Source organism: Dryas octopetala, chromosome 6 (genome assembly GCF_963921425.1).
Source record: "Dryas octopetala chromosome 6, drDryOcto1.1, whole genome shotgun sequence".
Classification (NCBI taxonomy): Eukaryota; Viridiplantae; Streptophyta; class Magnoliopsida; order Rosales; family Rosaceae; genus Dryas; species Dryas octopetala.
In genome coordinates, this window is record NC_141371.1 from 5,698,960 (window position 1) to 5,724,696 (window position 25,737).

Here is a 25,737-nt window from a genome sequence, read left to right on the forward strand (position 1 = left end):
AGGGGTGAGTTTTTTTTTTTTTTTTTTTATGCAGGGGCAAAATGGACAAAAATGGGTAAAAATTTAAGGGGGTGGTCAACTCAGCACATTTGGGTGGTGTGAATAGCCCCCCCCCCCCCCCCCCCCTTATTTTTTCTTTTTATTTTGGTCAGATGCAGTCATTATTCATTGATTGACCAAGTTCGTAACAGTTGGCAATACCAGACAACTAGTAAGTTGGTCACGTTTGATTGTTTGAAAACGATCTCAGAAATTAATATATATAATTCATCTAAAATCCAATGGTGGTATATATAAAGTTTTATTGTGATGATAAAGTAAACACCAAATTACATATACTTTAATTCTGTCAACATTATTGCATTTTACTGATTGAAGGAGATTATTAACCTACAAATATGCAATTATCAACAATTACTGAAGTGACTGTTTAGAACCACTTATTGTAAATCCTCCATCGATACTGATAACTTGTCCAGTGATGTAAGAAGCTGCAGGGAGGCAAAGAAAAGTGACCAATGATGAAATTTCATTAGGCTCTGCAATGCGCCGTATGGGAGTTCGACCTATTAGCCGTCTAAAATCATCACTGAAATCATCACCATGACCATTCTGGTTCAAAAATGGAGTTTGAAATGTTAGATATATTAGATACCCCTAAAGCATATTAATTAAATTGGTAAAAAACAGGTTTAAACGAAGGGTGGATGAGATGGATATTTACATCATCAACTTTGATCCCTGTGTTGACAGCCCATGGTGCTACAGTGTTGGTGCGAATGTTGTCTTTTGCCCACTCACATGCCAAATTCCTTGAAATCTGGATCACTGCACCTGTTGAAATTTGAATCACAACAATATTACTTAAGATGCAATTTGGTTTTTCTAAACATATTAGTGGCTTAATTAATTACCTTTGGTTGCTGCATAGGCAGATAAGTTGGGCAGAGCTACAACACCAGCAATAGAGGACACAAATACAATACTGGCATTTCCTGAGGCCTTCAAGAGAGGGTGTGCAAGTTGACAAAGATGTTAGGGAGATTCAACATTGGTACCCATCATAGTCGAGAAATCTTCTAGTGTACATTTTGTAGTTTCTCCAAGTGTGCAAGTTGCAGCATTATTTACCTATATATAGCAGGAAAATCAAGGTTCCACAACAAGCTAGTATGATAATAATGCTGAATCAAATTAAGTTTAAAAGTTCAAGCCCAATGCAGGTCCAACTAGAATGGAAATTTGTGGCTCTTGTTTCAGGCCAGGGGAGAATTGAACATCAAAAGTCAAAACCCATCTTTATGTCTTGTAGCCTCTTAAGGCTAAAACATAAAGATGTGATGTCCAACTTCCAACTATATTATTTAGTCACAAATATTACAATAGAAAAACAAAATATTTAATTACAGAGGCAGTAAACAACTACAAGGATGCTGAGCTTGCCATCAAAAACAGAGGAGACAGTGTTTATGAGCTCCTCCCTTTGATCTTTAGATGTGAGGTCACAAACTGAACCACTCACTTTGAAGCCCTTACTCTCCCATTCTTTAACCCTCTCATGGAGCAGAGTTGGGTTACGAGCACAGGTGTGCACAGTGGCTCCAAGTCCTGCTAGCTCTTCGACTATGGCATATCTGATATATATTGCATGTAGAACACAGCAACAATGTTAGTGTGTTTGAGAGAGAGAGAGAGAGAGAGAGAGAGAGAGAGAGAGAGAGAGATGGCTAACCCGATGCCTCTGGTGCCACCAGTGACAAGGGCGGTTGTACCCTTTAGAGACCATCTTTGGCTGTTGAAAGCTGACCCTGTCCCAGCCATGTTTTGCTTGTGTTGCAAATTCTAATTTGTTCCCTTCAAAGACTTAATTCAAGTGATTAACTGGCAAGAGCTAGATCTGGGTATGGTTAAGCAGAATCAAATAAAATGTGGATGCCTGGAATCTGTGAAAGTTGTCACTTTATGTATATAAATACTCTTGCTGAGCATTGAAACCCAAAACTTGAAATTAAGGATGAAACCAACAAGCTATTACAAGGTGGCCCTCCTTGGGCTGAGTCAAGCTTATTGTTGAATTGGTATTCGTTGTGAGGGAGTGCGACTTGACTATGATGGAATGGGAGCATTAATTAGTACTTTAGTCTTGATCCAAAGTTAGAATGGGAAATCGAGAACAAGAAGCGGTCGTCGTCCAGCGGCAGCGAAATATACCCCCGCGGGAGATTGAAAGATCTAAACCACCCCTAAAGAAAATCTAAAGTCGCACGTATTACTAAAGGCCAAAGCATCTTTGATGTTGTATTGCTCTCAAGTCTCTAAACTTAACAATGAATATGAAGGGTTGGAGTGTGACCGCACCAACACAACGTGATGTTTTTAAGAGAGACACATGATTATACTTTTATATATTATATTAATAAATATATACGTGTTCTAATGGTAAATGAATAATATTATGTGACGGTGTTACAATCATACTAAAAAATTACTCGAAAGGCACTAAGCCTTGAAAGACTGAAATCCCCCGGCCACCAGGAGACCTGGTCTGTCTGTATGATTAGGACAGGAATTTCAAGCAGCTACCATTACCAAGTTTGTGCTGCTTCAAGACGGTTGGTTTGGGCAAGAAGCCTTACCATTACCATGCCAATGTTTTCTAGCAGCGACAAAGTTAGTCAACAAGCCTTACGGACTAAGGGTTACGTATGGTGGGTTGCAAGTTGCAACTGGAATTTATTAATTTGTTATTTGGTCCTGATTAGGAAGAAAAAAAAAACCAAAACTTGGATCATGAAATTTGATTTAAAGTTGTATTTATGTTAATGTGTCAGGTTAAATCGTTATAATTTTGATGTGATACTCTCAACCAATAAGGAAAAGATAAGCACTGACATAAAAGAGAAAAGAATTGGATAAGCTATGAATATGAGAGATTTCAAATCCATTTTTTCTTAAAAAATCTAGCATGAGCATTAAAAAAGAATGAGTCGAACGTGGAATAAGCTTTCTCTTATGTAATAAATAAAGGGAAAATTTTAATATCAAGACATCAACTTATATGTCTGTTTCAAACAAGTATACCACCTTCAAAGTAACCCAAACGAGAATTTTAACATTTTTTTTTACTCAAAGAATGATATACCATTAATTCTGTTATAATTTTCATCATTTTTAGAGACATATTTGTTATTTTCATCATTAATTAAAAATAGCTATAAAAAAATTTAAAAATAACTAAAAGAAGAAAAAAAACAAAAAAAAAAAAAGGAGGATGCAGAAACCCCTCCTCCCACCAACCTCACTACCTCCTTCGACCGGCGACCTCCCCCTGCGCTGGCAACCCCTCCACCCATTGCCAGTGAACCCCTTACCCCATGCCGGGGATCCCTTTTCCCTATATATGTTTCTCTCTCTCTCTCTCCTCTCTACCTAGTGCAAACCCCGTCGGACCCAAGTGTTTAATTTAATAATAATTTTCTTAATAATAACTATACAATCAGTTTAAATAATAATTTCATGATTATTTTGTGTGTTTAATTTCATAATTATTTTTTAATAATATGTAGAATAACAATTTTACCCCTAAAAATAACAGATGTTTTAACAGAAGTAACGGTATATCCTTATTTGAGTCAAAAATCAAGTTTAAGGCCTAATTTGAGTCACTTTGAAAGTAGTATCCTTGTTTGAAGTTGGCATATAAGTTGGAGTCATGTTGCCAAAATTTTCCTAAATATATTATGCATTATCCATGGGTCAAAGTCCTGTTGCTAAGTTGGAGTCAAATGTCAATTCATAAAATGTATTATGCATTATCCATGAGTGTTTAGATTATTTATATATTATGAATGTGTGTGTAGCTTGTCAATTGTCATGAATTCATTAAGAACTGTTAACCAACTATGTCAATTCAAACTTATAGGAGAAGGAATAATAATTTGTCTTGTTGTTAGTGAGAAGACATTTGAAATAGGTGCTTCTATTTGTACCAATTTTATTGCCCATCACACCCATTTTTCTAAAAAAACTTGCTTTCCCATTATACTTTCTTATTTATTGTTTTTTCAATAGTTTATTTTTTCTTTTTGAAAGGGATCAGCCGTGGTTGGCCATGGCCAACTGGGGAGGGAGACGAGACGGCGGAGAGAGAAGGGAGGTCAACTTCTAAAATTTTCTCTTAAATAATGGATAAATTTGGGGAAAATGGTAATGTGTTTTTTTGATATTTGGTGTGCTGAGCCCATTAGTTAGTGCAAAATAAGAAGGCCTATCTTCATGGCCCAATTTGTAGCAGACTTAAGGCCTTTCAGGCCTGTGCAAGGCACCCTGGGCCCCAAGCTATTAATCTTCTCGGGTCGATTATTTGGGCCATATTAAAGCTCTAACGTATTTTGCAGTGTTTAAGAAATTAAATATCACCAGACTATCTCTTACCATTCCTGATTTGTTCTCATCTTCATAATTAACATGTACTTCTAATTTCGTTTATTTAAGATTATATACATCTATAATGACCCATCTATAATTAAAATAGATTATGACCTATCGAATAACTTTGTGTTATAGTTTCAAATGTTTTTTTTAAAAATTCCTATCAATTTCCTTAAATAATACTTTTAAGTAGAATTTATGACTTGATGGTAAAATCATATTATCCACAAAGAATGATAAAAATTTTATCTCATAATGATCGAATCTCAAGATTTTAAACTTGTTATTAATTATAGAAAGAAGTTTGATGTACTAGTTTTCCTTTTGTATACTGTACCGGATCCATATACATAATGTACTTTTGTGTTTTAAGTTATCCACTAGCTTTATTATAGTTTATAATTCACATGCAACACATATGTCAACATTTTTAGTTCAATCAAAATATGGGAAATAAATGAGTTTATTGATGTATATGATAAGACGCGAGTTTATTGATGGGGATGCCTACCCAACAGCTAACAAATTTTATGTTTCATTGGTGTATGTAAAAATGATTCATATTTAAATATGGGAGATTGCAAAAACATATATTTCTTTTTTTGTTCTGTCGTCCATTTGTGATGCCTAGATACATAAGCAAACGACCTAGTCAGCATGCATGCCAAATTTTCTTTACTAATATTGTCTCTTTTCAGCTTCAAAGGTTTTGGTTCACCTTTAATTTCCAAATCATATTCGACAAACTTGTTGCTAGGTTGAACATGAAAGCCCAATTTGACTAAATACGGTCCATGCCACATTTGGCCAATGGACTTAACATGGCCCATACCACATAGATGGTTGGATCCAAAACCCATGGACCGAGCTAACAGACACATTGCTAACTCCGACTTTCTTTGTTTTTTCTTCTGTTTTGGTGTAGCTAGCAATCCTTTTCGGAGGTGGCAACATCGTATATAGGAAGTATATATGATATCTACTAATTTTTTTTGGGGTAGATTTTGTTAGTTCTGATATATAAAAACAAGAAATAAGAAATAAGCAGAGTACTATATCCGTTACCTAAATCAAGAATTTGTTACATAAATTCTATTTTCGAAATTTTGCGCAATTCTAGCCGTCAAAACTGATTAATGATGACATTAATTTTTGGCCAAAAAAAAATTGATGACATTAATTTTTTCAAACCGTGAGAGAGAAAAATACTTATATGCAATATGAAAAGGGAATTGGTTCAAATTAGTTCCATGGTTTTATGGACAAGTTGTTCTTTTAAATACTATTTTTGACCCAAATTCAGATACATATATACCATAATACCTGCAAACATGCTAGGCAGAGACAGACAAGACTCACAAGAGCAAAAAGTATTTGCAAAAAGAATAATGAAGGCAGGGATAACAATGGTTGATGATGACCATTAATTGCTACACTTGTTTTGAAAAAATAATTAAGTTTAGATGTAACGCATGAAACATGGATGAATATATATTTGCTACGCTTCTTTGCCGTTTAAGTTATTTTTGCTGAGGAATATATGCAATTTTTTTAATTAATGTGTCAATCAATGTCATATAAAGTTGTTTCAACAATCAAGGAGGGTCCTCTGTATCTCTCTCACAAGGCGACATATATTGATGGTGATATACAACCAAATACCCTCCTACACAAATCTTCTGTATAAATGAATGGTTATTAATTAAAAGAAACTCTTAAGCTAGTAAAATGGTTTGAAGAAAAGTCTTGTCATTAGTTAATATATAACCTATTATTATAACTTACTGCAAGTGATCTTGAGTCTTAAGAGTTAAGGGATCGATGAAAAACTGCCACACAATTACACACAAGCATTATATTCTTTTATTAGATATTTGACATGAATCAAGATTGCATATTAATAGGTTTACCACATAGCTTCTTGAATGATGATCACATGTATAATGTGTGCTTCCATTTGAACTGTCTGCACAATAGATCGATCAGATCGAATAGTCATACTATTAGTTTTGAACAATTACCAATTTTATCCTCAAGTTGATAGTTTAGGTCTAATGGAGTTCGGAAAAGCTCACTACATAAACTTATTCAGTGTGCGATTTAGGTTTAGTTTGGGATTGTTGTGAGAAAAAATAACTGTGAAGGAAAACAGCTGTGAAGTAAAGTCAGTTGTGAAGTTAAACAGTTGAGTATTTGGTAAACCATATTTTCAAAAGTACTGTGAGCACAAAAAGTAGTATGAAAGTGTTTGGTAAATTGTAATGTAAAACTGTTGTGGCTATTTGTAATGACTAAAATGAACATGATGCTAAAAGTGCCTTTCACTTATTTGTTTGGTAAAAATAAAATGTTTTTTTTACATGTTTTTGAAATTTTTGGCTACAAATTTGTATTAGCATTAATTTTTTCAAAGAACAACATTATTAAATAAGTATGCCTATTATTTTTTTGGGTATATTATAATTTTTAACGTACAAATAAAATATCATAATTAATGTTCACAATATTAAATATAATTAACAATTGACCTATTTTTTAATTTAAGATGTGATTTTCAAAAATCAATGAGGGTATTATGGGTAAAATAAAATTTTCATTGTTGCTGTGATTCACTGTAGCTTTCAAAAGTACCTACAAACCTGCTTTTTATTTTTACTGTGGGGAGTTGAGAATTGTGAGGCAAAGCACTTTTTCATTTTTTTACTAAACACCAAAACTGTTGTGGGTGATTGAAAATTGTCATCCACAGTAGCTTTTGGATCCTTCACAACAATCCCAAACGGGGCCTTAATCTCAAATGTGTCGACATTTTTATTAAAAAATCATACACATAAGTATATTGTTTGGTTTTTCTATCCAATGTAGGATTGGGACGACTAATTAAGCACATTCTCTGTAACCGCAACAAGGGGGAGGATTTTACCCACATTATATAGTTCGTTATTAGTGCCCAGAGAATAAAAAGAAAAAGACTTTGGATTTTGTGGATTATCTTCCAATGCAATCTATAGGGCAATATTTATAATTGAAAACAATACTATCTGCTGAGGATGCGTGTATTTTAAGTTATACTATAAAATACCCTACTACACCTAAACTTGTCTTTATTTTGTTTTAAAACAATAAAGTTCCAAAGATAATGACCTTACCAACAGTTCTCCATAATAATTTAATTATGAAATGGTTAGAATACTATATCTCAATTTCCATATACTTTTAGCAAGCAGACAGAAAGGTAAGTACACTCTTCCCTTTATTGCTTAGTTTTTGACAAACATTCACAGAGATGAAAGCTTTTCCCAACAACGGAGACAGTAAAAACAAATTCTTACAATATTCAAAGAAACAAAAGGTGATAAGAAAAATCTAGTAACTATATTAATTGAAGATGCCTATGAAATTATCTTTCTAGGTGAATGCTAAAGGAGTAGAATTATAATTCATATGCGTACGAACAATTGTCAGTCGTTGATGTATTTAGATTCTACGACAGATCTTACACACATCAAAAGTTAAACCGCCATATGTTGAAACCAAAACTTTTATTCTCTATTATCTTCTAATCACTTACTCTCATGTCATACCCAACATCTTCAAATAATTTCCTAACCTTCACCATCTATCTTCATTCAACTTTGAAAAATGTCCCCCCCTTTCAGCTATAATCTCTCTTTCTTTCTTCATTATTTTTATATGGATAGAAATCAGGTGGGCCTTAATTAAGATATGTATAATTACCAAGTTGAGAATGAGGACATTAATTCCGTAGAATCTCTTTGGATAGGACAATCTCACTAGTGTATTCGAACAATATTAACGAAGAGTCTAATTAGTCCTTCTAAAATTGTTTATTATTTTAGGGAAGGTAAATGTCCTTTCCTTTTTGTTTAACATCTTGGAACTAATGGATTCCCTGGGTTTGAATAATGAAGGCCATCCATCTTAGCAAGATGCACTTCAAGTTAATTCATCTGAGCTACAGGCATGTGACCTGCTCCATTTTATAAACCAATCTCTATATGTAATTCTTCCAACCCTGTGAATTGGCAACTTGTTTTGAAAAATAAACCTTCTTCCTTATATAGATGAAAAGTACATCTACCTAGCTAGTTATGTGAGAATTAATTATGCAAAGATTAATACGAGAAAATTCACATATAACTATTACATACAAAAATTAATTACTTTTCTGTACACTGCAGGAGAATCATAATTAATTCCAACGGACCTGGCCAAACCATTAGACCAATTAAAATCTTAGAATTTGACTGTGTACGTGGATGACTTCACCCGTATCAACACTGTCATTCTGGAAAGATAAAATCTTTTATATATTATTGACCGACTTTGTTGACATGGAAGTCTTGTAACTCCATTTTGAACACGCTCGACCAATATAGAGACAATAAGAAACGTTAATTGTAGGTCCACGTACAATTGAAGGTTAAACTATATATAGCAACCCAAATTTGCATGATGCGGCCATATATATTGAAGCTAACTACAATCGTAAGTTAAAGATCTACGGCTCATGATGCGGCTGCATATATATTATGCCTATTTACTATATTTTAGCTCTTGTAGTAATAGGCTTATAGAAAAAGAAAAGAGAGAAAAAAAAAAAAAAAGAGAAGGGGTTCAAGTCACTCAATACAACTTATCAACCAAGAGCGAAAAAAATATTTAATGGAAGCTCCTAAAAAGACCCATTTCATTAAGAGATTTCTCAAATAATTTTATTTGAAATAAATGATTTAAAGTTTATTTTACATCCCTTAATGCTAAATCAATCTTCCTAATGATTTCAAATGTTAAAAATGTCCACTTAATAATAAATAAACCCGCGTTTTAAAAAAGAGGCACTGCATAAACAGTGAAAAAAACCAAGCTCGCTCAGTAATTAATTTCCGAGCACACCTTTTCATTAAAGTAGGTCGGTCTATCACCGATTTTTTGAGGGTGTGCTGGCCTATCATGGTATTTTCTACAATGGGCTTTAAAAAAAAACCCCCTTTTATTAAATGATTTTTTGTGAAGTTTACTCCATATTATATTTTAACAATTTGAATCATCTATTTTTTAGTCTTTATTTAAAGGTCATTCATGCATACTATGTAAAAAATAAGAAAAATCGAAACCATAATTAAGATATCTAATTTTGTTCAAATAAATAGACGAACATAATATTTTCAATAAACAATTAGAATGATGACCATTTCATCAAACTTGTTAAATAATTTTCGATTGATCTAATGTTTTGCATGGATGATCCGTCAATGAAGACTGAAAAAATAAACAACTCTAATCATCAAAAGACAATGTGAAATAGGCCCCACAAAATATCCCTTATCGAATACAGTAGTGCTACATATACCACATTTTTATACCATAATTTCATACCACCTTATGTGGCAACTTACATGGCATTCATACATTGGATACTAAAAAATAAAAAGAAAAATCCAAAAAGGAAAAGAAAAACTTTGTCCAATAAAGTAATGACACATCAGATGGTATAAAAATGTGGTATAAGAATGTGGTAAGTATAGCATTATTCTATCGAATATTATTTGAAGACTTCTTTAATAAAAATTCCTTCTATATATATATACACATGTGCTCAGTTACAAACTTGGGCATCTTAGATATAAACCTTGAACACTTTAGTTACTATTTACTGGGCCTCTTCATACCATAGCTTTAAATTTAATTTTTTTAATATTATAATATATATATATATATATAAAATTGGGCCCTCCTTGATAGTGGGCCCTGGGCAGTCGCCCCTCCAGCCCTTGCTCAGGGATGGCTGTGCTTGCGGCCATATATATTGTTTTTCTGTTTAATTCTTTTCCCACTTTGGGTGTTATTATATATGTAAAGCAGAGAAGTATTGACTCATGTCTTGAATGGGGCATCATCATGTGTAGTGTACGTTCTAGTTTTCTAAAATGTGGTTGTCACTAGCTTTGCCAGTAGTTCAACAACGGACGGCTTTCTGTCAACCCAGAAGAAGACTACTAATATTCGTCACACGTGTATATATACATCTTTGGAAATTAGAGAAACGAATTAAAATAAAACCTGTGAATATAAAATTGTGAAGGCAGCTGGCTGTAGCCTTGCAGATCAGCTATCTGCTAAATACTCTTTTAGCCTCTTAAAATTTACTGCTAAATTAGAATTTGCTGAGGTATATTTATGTTCTATTTCTACTTAGCGCGATTGATCCGCGTGGTAACAAATTAATGTAAAACTGTCTTACAAGCAAAAGTTACTCACTAAGCTTAATTTATAAGGTAAAACAATGCATGAACAGTATCATCTTTGTTTCATGATGCATGTCTTGACCCTTTAGAGGCTATATCCCAGTACAAATAGAGCAATATCTCTTGGGGGAGATTTCAGTCAGATTTTTGTTCAGTTTGTCTGTAAGCACCCTAACCTCACAAGAGGGATCTAGTACTACTACTCATCTTCAGGACCCCACAACTGAGATTTATTATTATGCCATATATTGCTTCAATTCATCCCCCTCTCAAGAAAGAGAAAACAATACTTCTCATCATTTCACTGAATGCTGACTGAATAATATCAAAGCCAACCAGAAAAAACAAATTAAAAAAAGAAAAGAAATTGTAGCTACTACTCTCTGAGTCTGTGACAGGCAAGGTATAGAGTACCCACCACTTTACCTTCCAAACACCTCCCTAAGCAACCTCATGACTTCTACAGTCCATGTATACTACTACTTTTCAGTTTCTAATATATACTTACTTGAATATTTAAGACACATATATCACTCCTTCAGTTTCTTCTATATATATATATGCTTACAATTTTTCCTTTTTACTCAAGCTAGCCTTGCTGCAGATCGAGTACATCTGATCGAGGCTGCAGTACTAGTGCAATGGAACAAGCACGTTACTGGATGTGGGCAAAGCGCAAACACAACACTACTCTGAGTACTTCTCATGATCATCATCATCATCTTCAAGTACCAATTAGTAACAATCCTTCAAACAACGATGATTCGTGGGAAGAACAAGCTTTCGCGGAGGACGCAGCTGGGCCTCTCGGAGGGTGCATATGGCCTCCCAGATCTTATTCCTGCAGCTTCTGCAGGAGAGAATTCCGTTCGGCTCAAGCTCTGGGAGGCCACATGAATGTCCACAGGAGAGACAGAGCTAGACTCAAACAGTCATCTCCAAATGAGCACAACAGTGAAAGTACCCATCAAATTCCTCAGGCTCATCATTCTGTGCAAAACCATTTGTTCTCATCCTTGGGTTTTCATCAATACCCATCATCTCATCATCATAATCCAGTTTGTGCCTTGGTTTACAACCCTAACAACCCAACTACTCCTGATCATCATCATCCTGGTACTACTACTACTACTACTACTATTACATCATCATCACCAGCCTCACCTTCTAGGGTTTCAGCTCAATTTCCATGTAAAGAAAATTGTGGTGGTGATCAGCAAACCTTGATCCCTCCTTATTCTTCTTCGCCTCAATCCCGGTCAATTTTGGCCACAAACAGATATTATAATGAAGGGGAGAAGATTTCAATAATTAATGTGGAATCTGGGAGTAGGTCTAAGGGTAGTGATCATCATGACCATGTCGCAAGTAGTACTACTGATCATTTCTCTGTGAGTTTGAATTTGGTTGTTCGCAGTTGTGTTCGTCCACCTGTGTCGGGTGGTGATCATCAGGATGAAGAGATTAGTTGCAAGAGAAGAAGATTAACGGACAACAACGACGAGTGCCCATCACCATCAATACCTTTCTTCATAAAATCAGGATCTGTTGATAGAGTACATCATCATCTCCAATCATCAGAAGGGTTTGAACTTGGCCGCCCCAGCTCCATAGAAGACTTGGATCTCGAGCTCAGGCTTGGTGACCGGCCCAAGTTAAAGTAGTATATATATAAATATATATAGCAGAAAGCCAGAAATGAACCTCATCAACTGCTGATCATATAGACATAATAATATTACTTGAGCTTGTGTTGATCATGATTAATTCTTGATTTCTCTCTATTTGAGTTCTTCCTATCTTGTACCTTTTTCCCCCCTTTCATGATCTTTGAGGCCAAGGCCTCTTTGCTTAATTTGATTTGATATCTTGGCTTTCATTCTCTTGGAGTGCTTAGTTATGAATTTGTGTAGGGTGTAACAATAACCATATGGGAATCACAGAAAAAAAGGATGAAAGATATATTCGTATTTGTTGATAATCACAATACAATATTTCGGCTTATATATTCTGAATTTCAATACTATATATATAGATCATGACATTGTATTTGTTGGTTCCTTCTTGGCAGGATCATTACTAATTAAGTTCATTGAAACTTCAGAAACTGTTATGGTCATATATGATTCGCTATCTTCTTGAGTTTCAGTTAGAAAGTAAATTGAATTCTTACTTTTATGAGCAACAGTGTTTTACCAAGATATATCCACATGCTCTACAGCGGGAGCTCAAACTCCTTGCTGCTGTACTCTTATTGCCATTTACTTCACATAATTAAGAATTAATTTTACTAAAAAACAGAATTAATTTTACTTTGATCAGTGTACTTGAGCAATAATTATAAGTTTAAGCAGTAAATTTGATCAGATCACGATATCAGCCACATGCTGGTTGCAGAAAATGTTAAACAGCTAGAGCATTGTGCAGGCCAGAGTTTTAGGTTATAGGACAAATATCCTTGTAGTTAATTGTCCCAGGGAGAGAGAGAGAGAGAGAGAGTTTAGGTGAAGAGATTAATTAGTGTGATATGTGTATGCATGTGGGGTTTGAAGGGGGAAGAAACTGACTAAAAACTGCATGGAATATATATCGTGACTCTTTTTCCCATTCACTACCTCACTCTCACTGACATTCCATCAGATAGCTCGCTTAGATAGACACAACAACAACAACTAATTAAACTTACCCACAAAAAAAAAAAAAAAAACACTCAGAGTCTGAGAGAGAGATGAGATTTTCAAAGCCCACATAAAGTCAGATACTTCCCAACATGGATTCTCTTTTCTCTTGTATTATTATCATCACGTACCCTCTCAAGTCTCACCCATCGATCTCAGATCTGTTGCTCAGTTTCGGTATCCCCCCTCCGCTAAAATCCATTTGCTTGTGTTATCTGTCTCACCTTTTCTCTCTTTCTCTCTCTGTCTCTCTCAAATCTGTCCAAAATTGCCACCAACTCTATGGCATCAATCTAATTAACTATTGACCCTCTCATTATAATACCAACTTTTTTTAATTGAAAACAGAATATAATTATATCCTCACCACCTCTAGGCTGCTATCTAATAAGCATCTTTTGTTTCTTCTTGTATAGTATAATTTAGGCATACCCAATATATCACTGACAAACCCTAAAATAGATTGGATTTAAAATAAATATCAAAGTATATGTATTCGATCAGTACCTTGCTAGGTCCAATTAATTCCCCTATATATAAACCCTAACCCTAGCTAGCTAGCTTGGTACGTACAGTGCTTAATTTCTTGCAGGACACAAGGTGATCATTCTGCTGGGTGTTCTTTGATTTATGTTAAGTTATACCCTTATTATTTAATGGACTTGATTTGATATATAGAAAATTAGAAACTCAAACACTGAACAAGCTTGGACCCGGCCAGTACTCCTTTAATGAGTAGTAGTCCACAGGAAAATTCCAAGAAAGGGCAATTATTGGGAAGGAATTTAAGTCATACCCAGAAATTATATTCCACAAAAGGCTACGAAATGAAGATTGTTTTAATGATTTGAGGAGGTTTCGATGTGGGCCTTTGTTTTCTACGATGCATGTGAAAGGGAAAGAAAGAGAGAGAATATTAATTATGAAACAATGAATGAATGGTGTATATATATACAAGTGAGAAAGAGAGAGGGTTGTTTAGGGAAAGTGAGATTGTTTGCTTTGGCTTCTACGAAGTGCTACATGTGTGTAAAAAGAGTTTAATGAAGATTGGTTGGAGTTTGTCTTCTTTCATTAAGGTATGAGTTGGATGGGTCTGATGGTATATATACACAGAGAGAGAGAGAGAGAGAGAGGAGAGGAGAGAGAGAGAGAGAGAGGGGTCTTGGGGAAGTTTTAAGGGAAGTGGCAGTGGTGCACATGGGCTTCAGAAGTCGTTTTTCTCTACTATTTAAAGAAGACTAATAATTAATGTAATGCATATATAGAATTGAGTGAGAGACAATAAATGAGAGGGATATTATTCTGGGGCCTTGATCAGCTTGAATTGCGTGGGGTTTCTCTTTTAGGGGGTTTTGTCAAATCCAAGTCATTGTTAATTTAAAGAATATTGAGAGAATTTAATTTGAAGGAATAAATTTTGGAGTAATTAGGTTGGTATCTTGGGAGTAATTCTTTATAATTGTTTGACAGCTAAGGGTATATTTGTATGGGAAGGATCGAGTTCCGAGTTCCTCTCTCTCTCTCTCTCACGAGCTCACTTCAGTACTTCACCAGCTCACTACTATATATTTATCGCATTAGTAGTACTGTTTTACAAAGGTCAAAACCCACATGATGCATCTTAGGATCTTGCATTTGTAAGATATATGAAACATATATTTGCATTTGTAGTACTGTAGGTCTGACAAAGGTCACTACTATATGAGATCAGCTTATACCAGCTAATGAATCTAGGATCTTGCATTTGTAACATATATGAAACATAAGTAAGGATTAATAGCTTCTCCCTTGGCCAAAAAAAAGAAAAGGATTAATAGCTTCTCGAACCAAAAAATTTAGGTATTTATAACTTCAGTGGGTCGAGGTCACACAATATGTCAACTAATTTCTAGGCGTAGGATACTAATTATGGACTAAAAAAAGGAAAATATTTATACGAACACCCGAGATTAAAGATATATACCGACTAAATTCAAATCCCCTCACCAAAATCTATGTATTAATTCCTTTGATAGAGGATACAAATTAGGATATATGGAATGGATACATGACGGTATATTGGTTATACCCTATAATTTTTTTATGAAATAGAACACCGCTAGCTTAAAGACACCATAGCGGCATTAATAATAAAGCGCTCTTAATTCTACAAACAAATTAAACCATATATATATATATGGTATATATATATATATATCAGGATTAATTTGTAGAAAATTAGGATTAAATACCAAATCTCAATAATTTTTTGGTATAGCATGAAGACTATATAATATTTCAATTGAACTACCAAATTTAAATATAATTTTTTAGATTAAGTCACAAATATGTTGGCCCATTTTATTTGAATTTTTTCCATTTGACATTTTTATCCTTTAGCCCACATATGATGAGTGTTAGTTAAAATTTATAAGGTTTTGACAAAATTGCCCTTGAGGCTTTTATATTATCTTGAAAATTTGCTAATATAGTCTCAACTTCACATTTAGTTGTGACTGTATGACACTCATAATTTCAAATTTAGTTGTGGCTGAACGACAGTCACAGTTAAGTTGTGACTTAATTGAATTTTTTTTAGAGAAATTATACTACAATATAGTATAAATATATATAGGTCAAAACTATACTTTTACTCAAAATAATATATAGTATAGTTGTGTAAGTTGTGACTGTATTGATTTTTTTTTAATACAATATAGTATAAATTAATGTAATATTATTTTTATTTTTTTATTGTAGTGACATGTGATGTAATATTTGTAAATTCTAATACCTTTTACTTTATTAATTTGTTTGACTTTTCAACTAGTACCTAATCTAAAATGCTATTTAATTTTGGTACCTAAAGTAAAAAGTTATTGAAATTTAGTACGTAATTAAAATCAATAGACCTATTAATTTGTCATATGTTCATCATAAATTAACAAGTAACTATAAAGCGATAACATTCGTACTAATTAATTAGTATAATCATGATAAGTAATGATTAAGATTATGCATGACAGATTAAAGATTGAATATCAAAAAAAAAAAAAAAAAAAAACTATACATGTTCGGTTGACAGAGAAAGCTCTAATTCCCTTTTGTTGGGCTTACTCTATATTACTACTTTGTTGGTGTGTCACTTTGTTTGTATCATGTATGACACATATTTAAATTTACATGCATATATAATTTGATTTAATTAATCCCCGAAATCAATTTTGAACTAGTATTATCATGGATACCTAAGGATCATATATTCATATATAACTCTATTAATTAACCAGCTGAGCATGCAATGCAGCTGAACTAACGACTAGTACAGCAGCAAGCAGAAGATCATAACACAGCATATATTAATTGAACCCAAAGGCAGAGATCACAGCAACTGATGATCATTAGGATTGTCACTAGCTATAGCTAGCTAAAATTGTAAATAATATTGTTTAAGAGTTAGTTTAATCAGGTTTAATTAAGACTTGCATTTAAGCAATTGATTAGTGATCGTACGGAGTCTGGATCCCATATATATGGGCCTGAAATTAGTGTAGTAATTTGCGAGCAAGCTTAAGGAGTTTACAGGCCCTAACAAAATTTGAACAAGTTGGAAACGTATATTAACAGACTTCGACCAAAAAATAAAATATATTAACACACACCAATATGGGCCAAAAATTCTCAAATGTTTCTAATTAGAAGCCCATTTGTGCAGTGCATGCATGTTAATTAATATGGCCTAGTGTGTCATCTACCGCAGCAACTAGCTAGCTAGCTAGAAAATAAATTAACAAACAAACAAAATGCATAGTAGCTAGCTACTATTAAAATACAAATACAAACAACAACCACGAACTTTTTTTCTTTCAAAATTCATTATTCTTAATCTGTCTTTTGGAGGGAGGTGATGATAGTGGGTGAGAGGCGTATTAATTACTTGATCTTCCCAATTAATATCGTTTAGTTGTAGTACTTCTTGCTTCATATTGCATTAATTGAATTGGGGGGAAATTAAGAAGCTAGTTCAGCAAATAATTATTTATAATTAGCTGGGTGAAACGAAAATTTCACTCCAAGATGTGAAATTGACTAGTCATATTATACGATTAATGAATTTACAGAGAGCATTGGCAAAAAAAAAAAAAATACAGGGAGGATGAGAAAGAAGTTCTTAAAATGTTTGCTACAAGCAACATATATAAGTAAATATGGTTTATGATGCCATTTTTATTGCTTTACTTTGAGAAAGGCCAAGTAGCACAAAATTCATCACCTGCGCGCGTACTGCACAATAAAATTCAAGTCAACTAGATTAATTGCCAAAGTCTTAGCACAAGTACTTAATTTAATTAAATAACGTACTAATTATCAGAAGAAAATTAAGGTAAATCTACAGCATTCGATCAAAATACGTACTCTATTATGACAACCATCTTCATTCTTCAATATATTTGCATCACCTTTTCAAACATTCAAAAGACAGCCAGCAATAGTACGTTAAGAATGGACCCTTTAGTTAACGTCTCTATTCATCACCATGATGAAAGCCAAATTAAGCATCATCCATCCAGAAGACCCATTAGTGAATAATCTTAATCCTCAGTGAAGAGAGTTCTATTATAATTACTAATTAATTAATCAAGATGCATGTGATCTCATACGTACTTTGGTTAATTTTCTCTTTGCTAATTTAAATTAACCTTCTCTTTAGAGAGTAGATGTAAGGTTACCAATTGACCTATCTTCTATCCACATGCAGCTAGTCACATACTGATGAGGTCACTTTCTAAAAGTTTTGTAGCTAACCAACAAGGTCAGCTTGAAAAGCTATAAAATTAAATTAGTAAACGTCTAATGAACTATAAATAATAGCACTATATATATATATATATATATATCTATAACTCATGAAAAGGAATGCAAAACAGCTGTTAAGTTGTAAAGAGAACTGCACATTATAACATTGTAACATGATTCTATGCAATTAATAATTTTGACTCACAGTCTAATAAAAAAAACTAATATATCCCTAGGGTAATATACTATATTTATTGATTGATGATGAAATAGTTGGTTACCGGATCAGTTCATGTATGAATGTTCCCTGTACGTAGTCACGTTTTAGCTCTTGGTCAGAATCTATGATCAAATTGGACGGTGTTGAATGACTAATGTACTGCAATTTTACCAATATATATGAGGCACTTTTTGTTTGTTTGTTTATTTGTGTGTGTTGGTTGAGAGAGAGTAGCATATATGAGCACAAATTAAGAAGTGTCTTTATCGAACCATCGTCATTTTGTCATGCATGCGAAGCCACATTTGGCCGGAGGTGTTAGCTAGGCTCATGCACGTACGTAAGCAGCTAGCTTTCAACGAATGGCGATGTCCAACGTATAATTAATTAATTAAACCACTACAAGCTAGTCACTAATTGTCTATTCATTCATGTCGGTTATCAATCAAACTAAGACCACGTTTGTTTGCCTGTAATGTAAGAAAAGAAATAGGAATTGATCGAATTTTTTTTCCGGTCTATCTTGTAATGGAATGGTTTTGGTGTTTCCATCTTAACGTTGGAAGTACATATTAAGAATCGAGACTAGAAAATAGATTACAATTTAACACTTGTTCAAAAATATCCTTTCGTTTAAAATTTAAAATTATTTTAATGTCAAAACATAAACATTATCATATATTTGGTTAAACATTATCATAAACATTACCATCAAATCTTCTAGTCATAAAGAAAATTTTGTGTTCCAGAAAATTGGACGCACAAGTTGACAATCTGGTGTCTCCAGTTTTCTTTTGTTTGTTTATGGCAATTTTGTTTGCTTTTTCTTTCTGATGAATATAATAAAGGGTATTTGTCAGTAATTTTTCATTCCTTACTTACTATGAGGGGTATTTATATTCCTCCTTTTTAATAAAATTGGTTTACAGTGTCAATTCTTTAGTTTTGTTTCCTTTTCCCTCAATCGAACATCATGTATGTATTGCTAGAATGAAATTCAATTCTCATTTCAAATTTTGAATTACGGCCAAACAAACATGGCCTAAAGGTAATATGAATTATATAGTTTAGTCTCAAACTCAGTTCAAGGTTTATTAGCCATAGATATAGCCTGTATGTGCTTTTCTCATGATCATGATCATTAAAATGATAACTTAATAATTGGTCCTTATTAATTACATATAGTTTTGCCTTCTCCATATATTAAGATCATGGGTTTTGGTTCCTCCATGTAAATCTAAAAGGTTGAAGGTTTTGGCTCCTCTACATTGCAAGTATTTATCAGTTTTTCATTATAAAATCTTCGATGCCAACCAGTTCAATAAATTAACGTCTGGATTGTTTTTTCTGTTTTTCTTGATTATTTTTTCGAAAGAAATTAATTTTATTAATGCTCAACTCCTCAAGAAGAATTATACTGATCATTAAACAAGAGGTCGTGAATAAAATCAGGAGACTAGCTCCTCTAATTAATGTCTTGAATGTTAGGGGACACAATTGTCCATCCCTATTTGGGTGATTTAATTAAGGACGGATTCCTCAAATATATTAATTAATTAAATGACAGACTTACCTTATCTATGAAGAGCAGTTTTGTTCACCCCTTTTAACTAAGGTGTATGCTTAACTCTTATCTAAAATACTGTCATGTATTTAAAAAATGAACCATAAATTAATCTCAAAATATTTTATTATTTCTTTTTCATTTTTCATTTTTTTTCCCAAAAACCCGGTTCCCACTTCCCACTTCCCCCTTTCTCTTCTTTTTTTTTTTTTTTTTCTTCTCCTCCTTTCTCTCCATCCCCCGTGCTTCTCTCTCTCAGCACCTCCATCCCCAGCCCAACTCGCCGGCGCCGACCACCTGCAACCAGTCAACAACCCTCTCCTTATCCTCTCTCTCTCCCCTGCTTTCTTTCCCTCGTGCCACGCTGACTAACGCTTGATGAGGGAAGGGCCATAAATCTTTCTCTTTCAGCTTTGGGTGATGTTATTGCTGCTCTGATAAGGAAGTGAGGCCATGGCCTTATAGGTAAGTTATTAATGGTGTGCTTGTCAACTTTCGTTGTCTTCTTCTTTTTTTATTTGTTTACTGCAAAATATGTGTTGCATGTGATTATAACTTTCACTAGGATGGCCCATTTGGGTTTCTCTTTTACTTATTGATTCAGCTAAAGTATGATGGACTTACTTTAATTTATTCGGTTGTAGGAATAGAAAGCTTATTGGGAATGGAGAGAAAGAAGGAGAAGGAGAAAAAAAGAAAAGAGAAAGGGAGGAAGTGGGAACCGGTTTTGGGGGAAAAAAATAAAATAATAATAAAATATTTCTGAGTTAACTCATGGTTAACTTTTTAAATACATGAAAACATATTAAATGTGAAGTAAACATACACTGATACACCTCACCTTAAAAGAGAGAACTTAAAAGAAAAAGCAAAATTGCTCTCTTATATATGGTCTTAGCCTCTACATTAATTAACAAAAGAACCTACGAGTTTAGAAAGAAACAAAAAAGATAGGGTCAACTTAACTTGATGCTCGTCAAACGTTGACCAGGCCAACAATGGCATGCAGAGATAGTAATCTTTTATTATTGAGACAGAGTGTTGACATTACTAAAAGTATTCAGGACTTCCATTTCCAGCATTTAATTTCCGGTCCAAATATATATTGAGGATCCAACACAAATTAATTAATTGTTCGGGATATTTAAAAAAAAAAATTAGGATATTTTTTGGATACTCCTTCAGGTGCAACGTTGCATCATCGATATAATTTTTAGGATACTCAACAAGTCACAGATGCATCATCGCTCATCCAGCAGAAAAGAAAAAAGATTAATAACAATAAGAAGAAGATGAAAAAGAAAACGCAAGCTAGTGAAAATAAATGTATATAGATTAAGTATATACGAGAGTGAACATCAATTAATGGTACTGAACGGTTATGACCGGAGATCAAGTACTTGTTGAGAGTAATGTGGAGTAATGTCTCACATCGGAAAAATAAGGCTTACCATATGTGCTTATAAGTTTTGGGTCTCTCCACCCATTGCCAATTGGTTTTGGGTTGAATGCTCTAGTCCTATCAGTACTTTGGTATATATCTGATATTTAAAGATAGCAATTCGTGTATAATTAAGCGGTTTTCCAATCGTGTTAACATAGAGGTATTCTAAGAAATAGATTAACTAAAGTTATACATAGAGGTATTGGTTTATTAATTAACTCGTCTTTTATAACTACGATTGGTACCCATAAATTAAAACTTGTTAATTTCATATAAGTTTTAGGGTCCAAATGCATAACAAATTACATCAATGTTTAAGATTTGAATTATATTTAGAATATGTTCAATGTCAACGTTACGAAATTTAATCGGGCTTTTATTTCGTTGTAAACATTTAACTTCTTGGCTATATTTTTGTAGGACTTTTTGTCATAACTTTGTATTTTCTATGCTTCTATTTACTGTTTTAATGCAAGATTATTGCTTTATAAAAAAAAAATTAAAATTTGTATATACATAAATGTAACCGTACTCATACCTAACAATGCTACAACTTCATTTCATATTTTACTCTTTATCCTTAAATGATCGATAAATATAAAACTGATATTGAAAATTAAGTATAAGTAAGCAAAGAAAATAAAAACAAAGGATTTGAATTAGTAAGTTTAAATCGTATGTGAAGACGGCGTATAAAAAATTAGCATCCAAAATATATAACCAATAAAGTTGAGAAAGTGCATGTGTGCCTATATATCTATATATATAGCTAGAAGGTGAAGTCAATTTATCAACTTAAAAAATATATATAAATTCCTATATGCATGCAATTGATTATGGAGGATATAAGTTGATCGATGCAACAAGTTTTTTGTTTTTGTTTTTATATTAATTTTGATGTAACAAGTTAGATGCACCGAATCCACTAAATCGCTGTATATATATTTATATAGCATATATACTAATTATCAATAAATATACTCGATGAGTAGGGAATTATTAGTCGATCTCTATCTGCCGTTTCATTTTCTATATATGCAGCAGTAATATAAGCAGAAATTAAGTACCAGATAAATTTTACAGGCTCCTGGTTCCTATGAAGAGTTTAACTTGTTAAAAACACTAACCACTGAAAGAGTTTAAATTACAAAATACATTTCAGTTGCTGCATTAAGTTAATTTCCATTCATTATAATATGAATAAATAAAGTAACTTTCCACGGTTAGCAAGAATAAATTAACTTTTTGGAAAGTCTAAAAGTTGCGCAGTTTAAGGTTAATTTGTTCTTTTTACGTTTTTGGTCCAAACAAGAAAAACAAAAACATATGTAACATACAATAGACAATACTTATACAAATATACTCACATAGACACATATATATATATATATATATACAAGAATGCTCTAAAACTAACCAGTTAGTAAGTTAATACAAAGCTAACCACCATGTTGGGCCCACCACACAATGTAATCTCAAAATCCGAACCGTTTATTTTTTAGGCTCTACTTTAAAGATCATCCCTGTAAAAAATCTTCAAATTCGAAAATCATTTAGTCATTTGATTATAACAATAACTATTTATATGTTTTTATCGAAAACACTGATCGTTTATTTATTTGATCTCAATTAGATGACTAAATAATTTCTGATTTAGTTGATTTTTTGTAATGATGATTTTTAAATTATGACCTAAATAATTGATGGTTCGGATTATAAGATTAGTTATGTGGTGGTCCCAAAAGCATGGTTAGTTTCATATTAACTTACTAACTAGTTAATTTTAGAGCACTCCTCTATATATATATACATATATATACATATATATACATATATATACATATATTAATCACAAATAAAGACGACTTTTAGAAAGAAACAAAAACCACGATGTCACATTTCCATGCACAATTAGTATTAGTTAAAAAATAAAAATAAAAATAAAATTTTCTCGATATGAGTCATATGACCAAAAATAATATTATTTTTTCATGCATGTAATTAACTTTGTCTAGAAGTAGTAGTCCCTTATGAATAATATTGTTCCTCATCTCATCAGTGAAACGCGCGTACACACAACCGACCAGTTGACCACCTTACCTGTTCAATTTGTTTCTCTTTCTCTGTGTGTGTGAGTGTGTGTGTTTTTCCCTAGTAGTCTGAAATTGAGTATGGAGAGGAACATGGACAAGTTCGATCATCAGATAAAATGGAGCTCCGACGACCCGAGTGTTTTGTTATCTGGGCAGCAGGCAAAGTCTTACACCTGCAACTTCTGCAAGCGAGGCTTCTCAAATGCTCAGGCTCTCGGGGGTCACATGAATATCCATCGAAGAGACCGAGCCAGAATCAGACAGTACTCCGAAGATCAACAAAACCAGCACCAGCTTTCTAATTCTGATAATATTCATGCAGCTGTGAAAATCAACCCAATTTCTCATCATGATCATGATGAACTTGGTCCTGATTCGGAGGACAAAACTTCGTTTCACTTGGAAGTGAACGAACCAAACATCCCCAGATCAAAGCTGACATACCCTTTCAGTAGAGAAGATGGTGACATTAAGGGCAAAGTTGGTGCGATTCAAGAAATTCATGATCAAGTACAGCTTCCTAATTTGTTTCTTGATCAGGAACCATCACCAGCCAATATGATGATCACTGAGAATATAATTAATATTATAGCAGATCATGAAGAGATTAAGATGACTGAGGAATTGGACTTGGAGCTCCGATTAGGCCCCGAGCCTCCTGAGAGTACATCACCCACTTTGAGTACCAGAGAATTCTTTTGATTGAGATTACATATATATGCGGATTGGGATAAATTGGGATCGATTCACAGTTAAGGAGATCGAGGAGAGCAAGGTTATCTTTTTAAACCCACCTCCTCTTCTATTGATTACTGTTTAAAAAAAAAAAATTGGGACAATAAAATCAACAGTCGTACGTTTATTTTTGTTTATTGATTGTAATTGCGATTACAATCAACAAACAAAAATTTATCAAACCGATCGGTTGCTGCTATTGCAGCTAGTTTAATTTGTGATTCTTTGTAATTTGTTTTTGGGTCTTTTTTTTTCGGTGGGTTTATTGTTTTACTGTTCTTAATTTATAAAAAAAAAAAAATACTTGTAATTGTCTAAGCTTTTTAATTAGTACAATTGTTGTATGGTACGTACAGCCCGGAAGCATATATTTGGAGGATATATATATATATATGGTGTATATTTATATTATGAAATTCATGGATTAATTAAATATTATAAATCCTCATTCTATAAATCCTCATTCTCTCTTGCTTTTTGAATTGGGGAAATATATAATTTGATTGTTTGAAGCTTGTATCTATCTGACAGGAATTATGCATGCTTAATTACTAGGTTTCCTTAATTAGCAAAGCTATATATCTCCTATGCATTCATTAGATATCATAGTGCATTAGTGCTTATTGGCTATAATACATATTATGAAGTATTTCCAAACAAAATGTTGTGCTCTAATCATCTCATATACATATTGGATCTATATGGCTGGCTTGCATGAAAATATCTTGAATAGGAGCAATCGTACTACATATGTTGTATGTATAGTATGATCATTTAATATTATTGCGTTTATGTTCTATTTGTTTTAAAAAATTGAAAAAATTTTATTTGAAATAATGATAGATCGATGCCAATATACTTATAGATGTCACACCATTAAAGAATTTTTTGGCCTACACCGATCACTTCCCTTGTCAGCATCTAGCTCCGGCCTTTGCCATGCCATACATATATGCGTACGTATAAAGAAGAGGCTAGGTAAATGCCTATCCCAACGGTTGTGCTGGAAACCCTTGAGCATGAGGAAGACATGCAGAGCTGTAGCATTTGGCCCAAATGCATTTTCTGACAAACAATAAATTAAGTAAATAGAATATCAGTATTCGTATTAAGGGAGATATTAAGTATCATGCATTTCTTGGTCTGTGATTGATGTTACATGTTAATTGTTAAGAACCTTTGTGGAAATAAATAATGAGAAAAGGATCAATAAATCGTAGCTTTGGGCCTATAAACATTGCCCAGAGAGAAACGGAGCCTTTAAGGTCCATATTGGGTGGCTGGCCCACCCAGTCTGCCAGACGGTCGCTAGACTCACTACTCAAGAGTCCGTACAAAGCCTACAGTCTAACCTTTAACCAAATCGAACTCTTAGGTCTATAATAATTATTTTTTTTTTCTCATCTTCCTTCACTACTAATTACACTAATTTCAAGAATTTTTTAAAGTATATATATTTCACTATCTATTCCACCTGAGTTAAGAGTTAAGACTCATAAACACTTTAATTAACGTTATACTAAA

At 33.2% G+C, this 25,737-nt stretch overlaps 2 protein-coding genes and 1 pseudogene across 3 annotated transcripts; 2 read left to right on the plus strand and 1 right to left on the minus strand.

The window, feature by feature from the left end:
- Positions 1–414: 414 nt before the first annotated feature.
- On the minus strand, positions 415–1,954 carry LOC147281591 (tropinone reductase homolog; annotated as a pseudogene). Its single transcript, XR_015122772.1, has 5 exons — positions 1,733–1,954; positions 1,427–1,634; positions 915–1,131; positions 725–834; positions 415–612 (listed from the first exon to the last, which is right to left on the minus strand). The product of XR_015122772.1 is annotated as a tropinone reductase homolog (transcript).
- A 9,387-nt stretch (positions 1,955–11,341) lies between these two features.
- Positions 11,342–12,364, plus strand: ZFP10 (zinc-finger protein 10). Its single transcript, XM_086249045.1, has one exon. The coding sequence runs from the start codon at positions 11,342–11,344 to the stop codon at positions 12,362–12,364; it is 1,023 nt and encodes a 340-aa protein (XP_086105171.1).
- Positions 12,365–23,556: 11,192 nt separating this feature from the next.
- On the plus strand, positions 23,557–24,180 carry LOC147281593 (putative transcriptional regulator RABBIT EARS). Its single transcript, XM_086246593.1, has one exon. It carries the CDS (start codon positions 23,557–23,559, stop codon positions 24,178–24,180), a length of 624 nt encoding a protein of 207 aa, XP_086102719.1.
- Positions 24,181–25,737: the final 1,557 nt, after the last annotated feature.